This window comes from Thunnus albacares, chromosome 3, assembly GCF_914725855.1.
Source record: "Thunnus albacares chromosome 3, fThuAlb1.1, whole genome shotgun sequence".
Lineage (NCBI taxonomy): Eukaryota > Metazoa > Chordata > Actinopteri > Scombriformes > Scombridae > Thunnus > Thunnus albacares.
The window spans coordinates 7,593,120-7,602,927 of NC_058108.1; the positions used below are offsets into that span (position 1 = coordinate 7,593,120).

At 40.7% G+C, this 9,808-nt stretch overlaps 1 protein-coding gene across 1 annotated transcript; it reads right to left on the reverse strand.

The window, feature by feature from the left end:
• Positions 1–513: 513 nt before the first annotated feature.
• LOC122979252 (KH-type splicing regulatory protein) lies at positions 514–8,755 on the reverse strand. Its single transcript, XM_044346567.1, has 18 exons — positions 8,208–8,755; positions 6,838–6,940; positions 6,704–6,757; positions 6,579–6,615; positions 6,425–6,483; positions 6,262–6,333; positions 6,104–6,161; positions 4,832–4,979; positions 4,496–4,594; positions 4,275–4,388; positions 3,993–4,095; positions 3,060–3,184; positions 2,619–2,918; positions 2,399–2,508; positions 2,203–2,291; positions 1,877–2,089; positions 1,418–1,626; positions 514–619 (listed from the first exon to the last, which is right to left on the reverse strand). The coding sequence occupies exons 1-18, from the start codon at positions 8,295–8,297 to the stop codon at positions 611–613; spliced, it is 1,992 nt and encodes a 663-aa protein (XP_044202502.1). The 5' UTR covers positions 8,298–8,755; the 3' UTR covers positions 514–610.
• Between the last annotated feature and the right edge of the window lie 1,053 nt (positions 8,756–9,808).

Below are 9,808 nucleotides of genomic sequence, written 5' to 3' on the forward strand. Positions count from 1 at the left end.
AAATTAAAAATAAGAAATCATGACTGCAGGGAGAAATACACCTGCAACTTAAACACTGGGAATGTTTAAAAAAAAAAAAAAAAAAAAAAAAAAAAAAAAAAAAGGGTTTAAAAAGTACCAAGAACAAGAAAAAAAGACCAATATTTTGCTTTTGTTCTTACAAACATAATTTCTGGATATATTCAAAATACTGCACTGTTTTTACCCTCAGCAAACTGAAGGAGGAAAACTACTTAAATGTGAGTCATTGTGGAGATGCTGTTATGCTAGCTTGCAAGCAAAGATGCTCATTATTTCACATTTTTTAAAAAAGTATCAGATTTATTACAAGGTGTAGGTGAGGGGAAGGGGCAAACTGAATAGTAACCCAAGTAGTTATTTAGTGCTTTGTCCAATGCATGAGCAAAATGTGTTCCCTTTTTCCTTTCTTCAATTTTGACTTTAAAAAACACACAAGTAGACGGTTGAAATAGAAAATGTCAGAGTGGATGAGTGAACCACGGTCTTGCATTGTTAAAGCCAAAATGGAAATTTTTTGACAAGGGGGAAAAAAAAAAAAAAAAAAAGTCCAGAAAGCCATCATAACCGTCCAACGGACCAAAACACTTCTTTACTGGGCCTGAAATGAGAAACAGACAAAATGTAACTTAGTCATTGCTTCGTAAAGAAAAGTGACAATTCTCTCACTATGGTGGGGGTGACGTTTACAAATACAGCATAGTTCCATGCAGGATCTATTTTTTACCTTTATTTATTCAGGGGAGTTTCTCTGAGTGTAATGCTCTCTTTTTCAGGAACGCCCTGATCACATTCACACAGTAACACATTCATAACTGGAAGCTGCCCAGTAAAACCACGGTCTGACCTGCCGGCCACTGAGTGGCTCCACTGGAGCAGTTGGGGTTAAGGGTCTTGCAAGCTCGCTTCTCTAACCTTTACGCCACCACTGCCTATCTATAATTAATACCTGCTAAATGGTGGGAAAGTTTGTCTTTTGTAGAAAGGCTCACAATTTGAAACAAAACTTGAATGCATTTTGTTTCTTGTTCTCAAACTTTGAACCTGCTAAACAAAGTTTAGCTCTAAAAGTGAACCAGTAACATCAAACCACAACCAAACAAACTTCTCCTAACTGTACATAAAGTGTTATTCATTTATTTGTCCACTGCATGGAATGTTATCTTACATTTTTATTTTAGTGGAATCCCTGTTATTTCTATGTGGTAACACCATAAAGATGTCACTAAAATTAAGTTAATTAAAATGAAGACAAAAATTGTAAGTGAGCAAGTCTCAAGTTCAAATTGAAATCTGTCTGGAGAAATATTTCTATAAACCATTTTCACCAGTAAATTGTTGTAGCTGGCAGCTTGGCAGGTGAGCAACAAAGTTAATTTTGGACACGTGCATGTGGTACCTGTTGTCCCTGCTGTGGAGCAGCTGCCTGTCCAGGCGCCTGCCCTCCCTGTCCGTAGTAGGCGGCCTGCTGTCTGTAGTACTCAGCCCAGGCTGCGCTGTAATCCTGCTGGCCTCCGGCTGCAGATCCTCCAGCTGCTGCGGCTGCTGCTGCTGCTGCTGTGGCTGCTGCTGCACCTGGAGCAGCTGCTGCCCCTCCAGCAGGCTGGGCTGAAAAAGCACCACACAAACATACCGTTTATACCTCACTTCATTTTGCAGACTACTACTGTCATCTGGGTAAAAGATTATGTAGGTTTGAATGTGATTTTGATATATTTCACTGCTTAGCAAATGTTTTAAGCTGTGATGTCAAAATGTTGACACTAAGTTCATGCTTCCAGACAGAGCCTTGTAATTCAAAGCTCACAATTTATCCAAATACATTCTGACAAAAATGGGTGTCCAAGGTCCCACTTACTCATGCCCATCTTCTTGTAGTATTCCTCCCAAGCCTTGGTGTAGTCTGGCTGGCCCCCAGAAGTCTGTGCTGCTTGGCTCTGGTCTCCTGGTGCTGCTGCTGCAGGGGCTCCTGGAGTCTGGGCTGCCATGGCACCGCCTGGCTGCTGGCCGTAGTATTGTGCATAGTAGGCTGCCCATGCTGCGTTCGGGTCTGCTGCTGCTGCCGCCTTACCTGATGATAGGAAGGGGAAAAATTAGTACAATGAATAAATTAAGAAATTGATTTTTAGACCTTAAATTTACAAAAAAATGGAAGTGAGTGCACAAAATAAGAAAGGTACTCACTGGGGTCATGTTGTCCTGGGGCTTGCCACTGCTGGTAGGTGTTCCCCCAACCCTGAGGACAGAATTGGGGACCACCGGGCGCAGCTCCACTAAAGAAGGAGAGGACAGCCTAAGTGCTTGTTTATATAAAGAAGTCTCCTCTGAAGGACAATTGACAATTCTTGCATTCAAGTGTTTTACTGTGGGTTGTACTTACTGGGGAGCACCACCAGGAGGCCCTGCATTATAAGGGTTGGGATTATAGGGACCCATGGGACCACCGGGGCCTCCTGGACCAGGACCACCACCCACCGGACACAACGGACCCTGGCAAAAAAAAAAAAAAAAAAGATATATTTTTTCCCCAATCACTGATATGTAGGAGGTGAAGCCAATATATGACGGACAGTGTCACTCCATGTGTCACTTGAATGTACCTCAATCTTCTCTTCTATAAGCTGCTTTGCATGATCAATTTGTTGTGGGGACCCTCGGATGGTGAACAGCTTGAAGTTCGGGTCACCGTTTGGCGGGGGCTGACGGGATATCTCCACAAACGCGCCGGTCTGTTGGTTAATGGACTTGACATTCTCCCCTCCTCTGCCGATTACAAGCCCACATTTGTGAGCAGGAATGGAGAAGGTCATCTCTCCTCCCGGAGGACCCCAGTTCCCCTGGCCTCTACCCCGTCCTCGCCCACCTGGTGGCATCCCTGCACCAGGAGGACCTGGGGGGCCCTTGGGAGGAAACACATCTCACATCAGGTTAAAGTGTTCAATAGCAAAGCCTCGTTTCTGTGCTCTGTTGTCACCGCAGGTGCTTCAACAAGGTCAACACTTAAAAGAAATCAAATGTCTGCCCCTTCAGTCTGTACCTACCCCCTGTCCACCCTCCTCTCGGGCGCGGATACTCTGTAGTAGGTCAGTGATGATCGAGGCGGCGTGCTGACACTGGTCTGGTGGACCCATAATATGGGCAATTTTATCAGGACCTGTACCATCATCTGCAAGGAAAAACAAAAAGACATGTTGTGGTGGGAATGTACAGAGACCGAGAACAAAAAGCAAAACAATGAAAGCAGAGGGAGAGAAGTATTTCCATCCAGAACAGTCCAACTGAATGATATGAAGTCTCTGGCCAAGAAATAGTGTGACACAGTAAAACCATGTGTCATTTTACATTCTATATTACCTGTTATGTTTTACAGGTTTTTGTACATGTTAAACATTTGAGATATAACATGTTAAACAGAGCTAGGCTAGCTGTTTCCCCGTTTCATGTCTTTATGCTAAGCATCATATTAATTGTACATGAGAGCAGTATCAATCTTCTCACCTAACTCTTGTCAAGAAAGCAAATAAGCATATTTCCAAAAAATGTTGAACTATTGCTTTTAGTGTTCTGATACAGAAACATGTTTATATCTCGTCAATATCTTGGCGACAGCAATTTTAACTGGGTGTAGATAGAAAAGACTTTGGAATGACTGCAAAAAGAAATAGCTACAATAAGCAAAATACAAGGAGAAAAAAAAAAACCTATAAATATAAAATGACTTCTGACAACTAAAATGGTAGAAATGGCTTTCTTTTGGACAAAAACAGCTTTAGTAGGTTTGAGCTTTGCTGAGATTTAGCCTTAAAACAGTCTCTTTATTTTACTATAAAGTCATGACAGTAAAAACATTTTATTTCAACTGGATAATACATCATTATTCTCATCCTTACATAAAACACTACTTAGCAATCCAAGAGGATAACAGAGTTGTAATTTCATTCATGAAATGTGATATATGATGCAGTTCAGCGCACCTGGTTTAAACTGTATCTTCACTCCAGCGTCGCTCTGGATCTTCTTGATCATCTCCCCATTTCGGCCAATCACGACTCCCACAGAGTGGCGGGGCACAGCTATCTGTAGAATTACACAACATATCTGAGAACTGCTCAAAGCCTTTGAGTGTCTCCTTTTAATTAGAACGATGGTAAACATGAATTAATCTACAGTCACTCAAGTGTGTCCTTTTAATGTGATTTCAAACTCTGCTGTGGTCTGGTGAGAAAACAGCAGCAGCAGCTTCTCAGATTACTCACATCAATGCCTCCTCCTCCCCCTCCACCACCCATCCTTGGTCCATATTCGTTCCTGTCTCCAAAACCAGCGTGATCCCTTTCTCGTAGAATCTCATTGACCATCTCCTTTGCTTGCTACAAAAAGCAAACACACGGGACAACACGATGAGTTGAAGAGAGTCAACAGGAGCAAAAACATTTCCCACCAACACTAAACCATCTCCAGTGAGCTTAAAGAGTACCTGCACTTTGTAGGGGTCTCCAATGATGCGTAGCGGCTTGTCTATGTTGGGTGGCTGGGATCCATCTTGAATAAGAATCATTTTGACTCCAGCTCGCTCCTACAACATTTCAGAAGTATTACACACACACACACACCAACCAGATGAACCTTATCTCTCCATAATCAAGTAAACCTGTTCACTCATTGCACTGCACTTTTCTAATCGGTGATACTGGAAATCAGCGTATAACTTTTTCTTTCTAATAATTAGTTTATTTCTAACATTTGTGCAGTACAAATAGTCCGAATGGAATAAAACAAAAGTGATCATTACAGTTCCATGAAGGAGGCTCACCTGCAGCTGTTTGATGGTCTCTCCTCCTTTGCCTATAATAAGGCCGGCCTTGCCAGCAGGGATGATCATCTCCTGCATGGAACCTGCCTGCCCGTTGGTCGACTCATGACCCCTCGACACTATGTCATCTATGAGTGCCTTGGCTCTCCTGGAAGCAAATACAATTGAAAGAATGATGATGATGATGGCATAAAATCAATTTATTTAATGGGTCGCACAATTCTGTCTAATTGCAGGCAGTGTGAGAAGCTCCATCTGCACCTACAGTGTGCCGCAGCAGCTCCAGCAGCTGCAGAGTTTTGGACAGACAAAGCTTTTAACAAATTTGTAAATAAAAAAACTTTATAGATATCTTGGGTAGCTTGAACTGCTGTGATCAATTTCTCCCTAAATAATATGCATAGTTGAGAGGTGACTACAAACATTTCAGTGGTTGCTGACTTTTTTTTGTCTTACAAGCTTGTTTGCTGTCCACGTGGACATCGCTCATGCAAGTTATTTATGTTGGTCACAGTCCAAATAAAAAAAAAAGAGGTAGAAAGAGGAAGAATGGACCATAACAGACCTCAAATTAATTCAAGGAATAGTTATTGACTGATGACCTCTGCCTAGCTTAGCTCAATTCATTGATTTCTAAATGATAAAGGAGCATCTCCTTTCAAAAGCAGGGAAATACACTTTGCCTGAAGCTGAGGATGTAGCTCTTTGCATTCATTAACCAAGCTTCGACAAATTTCAACAATCATTCTTAGAAGTTAAACCAAATCCTACCGTTTCATTTTGTTTGTGTGGTTGCATGTGTTATGCCATCAGGTAAGCCTCTCAAGCTGTTTAACACTACTGATTTACACCAATCACATGCTTAAGATTATAGTAAGGACCATAGCTGGTATTTAACTTTGCAGAGGACGATTTGTACACAGCCTGAGGGGAAGTGCTGCACCAATGGTGCAAGTCGTTGCCATTGCACAAGATAGCAGGAAATGGTTATAAAATTTTAAATAGTCTCATATCTTTATCTAAAAAACTAATCTCGGATCAATAAATTATTTTGTTAAAATATAGAAACATGTAGAGGGATTAGGCCAACCATCATTCTCTTGAGAAGTTTAATCGTGTTATTTCTCCCCATTCGTGCAGAGCTGCTACTTGATCTCATAGACGTCCATGAACAAAAACTCAGCAGAAACAAAACTTCGTCGTTGAGAGTTGAGTTGCACTGAAAATTGAAAAATACATTGTTTTAAAAAATGAATGTGAACACCAACTTACTCTATGGCATCTGGTGACCCTGTCAGAGAAACACTTCTTTCTGGAAGACCGGCGCTGTCTGTGAATTCATATGAAAATATTCATCAAACCAAGAGCAGCTGGAAAAAATCTTTTATACTTTGTTGATTTAGCAAATCTGGGGTTAGCATTTAGCTCACCGTGCGCAATCTGGACCTTGCAGCCAGAATCCTGTTGTATTTTGTTGATCTGTTCACCTCCTCGGCCGATGACTTCAAGGACAAAGACATTTAAATTTTAGTTTGCATACGTGTGACGCAGCGACGCAGGAATAGTTTAGGAAATGTACGTGCATGTACTCACTGAGACCGACCATGCCATCAGGCACTCTGTACTCTTCTGTCATTGTGGAGGGCCTGACACTGCAGACAGGTAACAAAAAAAATGATATACAAAAAGGATTCTCATCCCTAAGCTCCAAAAGTATTTATGTAAAAGAAACACTGAAATCCTGTACCTCTGTTGAGACAGGGCAGCCAGCTGTGCTCCAATAGCTGTAACAGAAGGGAAAAACTGGTGAGTGGCTGGAAACTGAGCCGAGCGAGTGTTTACAATAGGATCAATGTGTGTATTTGAACGTACACAATGCAGAATCTCTTTCACTCTGTGATGCAACCTTCTTGGCATCTGGTTCATCTAAAGACCGAAGAAAAAGTGAGTCTTACAATGTGGACAAACAAATTCAGACAACGTGCGTGTTTGTGCAGATTTTCAACCTGCTTCTTCCAGGGATCGTTTCTGTGCGGCGAACGGATAGCTCTCAGCTCCTCCGTTGTTGCTCACTAGGGGAACTCCGTCACCACCGATTTTAGCTGCGATCTGGGAAGAGGATGAGAAGGACAACGGATGAAACCAGAGGTGTTTGCAATACAACCTAAAATAGAGATGAACTTTCAAGGTCGCAAGTTTTGGTAGGAGTATCTCAACATCACCATTAGGAGTAGGTGACCTTTTTAAAATCATATTCACTTTGTATAATTGTGATTTCATATAAGTTCATCGGGGTTATAAATTGAGTTTTGAATATTGAGTTAGATTACGTGAATTGCAGGATCTAGTGTTTTTGGAGCTTCACCCGTACAATGAGCTACGAGTAAGGTTATATCTGTCTCCTCTGCATCAGTTTGGACCTTTCCTTATTTTTAATATGTCTCGCAGATCAATTTGTAAATGAACTCTGCAATACTAAATTGATAAAAGCACAATGTTGTTTCTAACAATTAACACAGAAGACTATAATCTGATGCAACCATGATACCAACAGTGCACTCACAGCACTTTGATTTATCAACTGACACAATATTAATCTTCAACAATTTTGATAATTGATTAATTACTGAAGTCATTTATTAAGCAAGAATGCAGCTGCTCAAATGTAACATTTTGCAATTCTTCTGCGTTATATCACTGTGGCTTTTTTTTTTTTTTAAACAATTTCCTTACATTTTATAAACTAAATAATTAATCAAAAACATAAATAATTGTTGATAATCGCAGCCCTGACCTTCATAACTATTGAAACTAATATAATGTAGCTTCATAGTCTTACCACTGACCATGCAACACTAAGCCAATGGAGACTGACATTTAGAGACCAGTTTTCAAAATACAGTTCATAACTTATATTTCCTAGCTAGTTATCAATAAAATACTATTAAAGCCAGCTGAGCTTACTCAGCGAGTCATAATGCCATTAAAACGATTGTTACAACCTTTGCAAAACCAAAGTTATACAACGGCTAGGATCAAACTTCACGTTGGGTAAACCGTTAACTGGCTACCTTTAGCATTAGTAGCTAGTCCGTTTAATTTAACCCGAGGATCCCGGTGGCGACAGATCGTTTTATTTACACAAAGGTTTGACCTACATTGCTGCCGCTGCTCAGTTCACCCAGTCAAACCTTTTTTTCCATCTGATCCCTCAACCCGGCGAGGTTGTTAAGACAAATGAATGGCGAGTGCTATGAGCTAGCTCGCTAGCTCGTTAACTACAGCTAACGTCACGGGTAATTAAGCTAGCCGCGGTTCTCCCAGCAGCTAACTCGCTCGCCGGCTGTCTTCTCCGGCCGCCGAGCACTTGAATTACCTGTCTGGCTCGTTCTACTGCATCTGCGAAAGCGTCTTTTTTCATCCCAGCGCCGACTCCGTTAGTCGGCAGAGCGCCGTATTCAGACATGCTGCTCTCAGGGCGCAGATTGACACACAGGGGGGGCAGGCTGGATGGCTGTGGCCGGGTCGGGCTGCGCGGAAGCGGGAAGGCTAAACAAGAGCTTACGGAGGACACCAATGTGAGTGAGATTGCTTACCACGCCGGCAAACTTCCCTGCTTAAAATAACCAATCAATGCATCTTCACCCCCAGGGTCTCTTCTTCTTCTTCCTGGGCCTTTCGAGGGTTGACGTTCAACGTTTTAAGGGGAACATAGCGCCGTCTGCTGGTCTGGAGTGTAGATCGGAAACCGACCGACTGTTATTTACTGTTCATAGCTGACAACTTGCATGAAAACAATTTGAATCTTTAACAATTGCGGTGGCAAAACCGAATTTGCACACGTATTAAAGGCAGCAGATAACCATGCATTATGCACCATGCATCTTCATCTCTGCTGCACCACGCTTGTGCACAGATCCTAGACTCTTAAAACAGCCTTAAAAAACCTTTTTATTTTCATCTTAAGTCTTGTTATTTTCTTGATGTTATATGTTGTATGTTTATGAAAAAGCAGTACAAATTAAATACATTATTATTATTATTATCTGAGTCACTATATTACACTTCACTACATTTATTTTTAATAATATAGGCCTATCTATTCCTACAAGGCAAGGTCATGTGACTTATTTTCAGAAAGATTATTCATGGGGTTTTGTTCAAATGTACAGAAAGACTTTTCTCTTTGTGGCTACTTATGACCCATGCCAGTTAAATTGTTTTTACTTAAAGATTCCCTCCAGACATGTTTATTGTTGTGTATAAAATACTTTACTTTGAATTATAATGTATGTCTGATATGGATTTTCCACAAAAAACTTCAATTATCTTGTTAAAATCCTTAAAACGTCTCCTCCTTCTCCCTCATTAAACAAATCCAGAATCTATGAATATGCAAATATTTTTTATTTCAGAAATTTAACTGCTGGACACAAGATGTCTCCTCCTTCACTGTAAAGTCCATTCTCAGTGTTTGTACACTGGAGGCTTCAAGTTTCCACATCACAATTGTGTAAGATGAATATTAGACCAGGATTGGCTCCAAACTAGTTGTGATGTCACAAATCATGCTCATAGGCTCATCTCTTAAAATCAGATTTCGACTGAGTACAGAGAAACTTTCCACTTTCAGTAGATGAATGTGAAAATAAACTCTGCACATACATTATTCTGCACAGAGAGGCTCAAACATCCAACTGAAGTGACAAGAAGAAAAATACATTTTTGTGTGGAGTGGGACTTTAAGTTACCAGATCATACCTTATTTCCTTTATTGTCATTCATTCTAGATAACTGATGACTATATATTGTTAATGCATTCTTTTTATGTGTTTTTTTTTGTTCGTTATTCATTTCTTATTGGAAACTTTATTCTTTGCATATGTTGAATTGTATGTAAGAATATGATGAAGAATATGAATATGATTAGTATTAGAGGTGATTTAATTTGGCTGTCAGGTCTTCAGAAAGTTACCA

Coding starts and splice junctions, on each gene's coding strand:
- LOC122979252 (XM_044346567.1), bottom strand. CDS start 8,297: ATGTCTGAATACGGCGCTCTGCCGACTAACGGAGTCGGCGCTGGGATG. Junction 6,941..8,207: donor CAGTAGAACGAGCCAGACAG/GTAATTCAAGTG, acceptor TCCTCTTCCCAG/ATCGCAGCTAAAATCGGTGG. Junction 4,980..6,103: donor GGGTCACCAGATGCCATAGA/GTAAGTTGGTGT, acceptor ATTTGCTTCCAG/GAGAGCCAAGGCACTCATAG.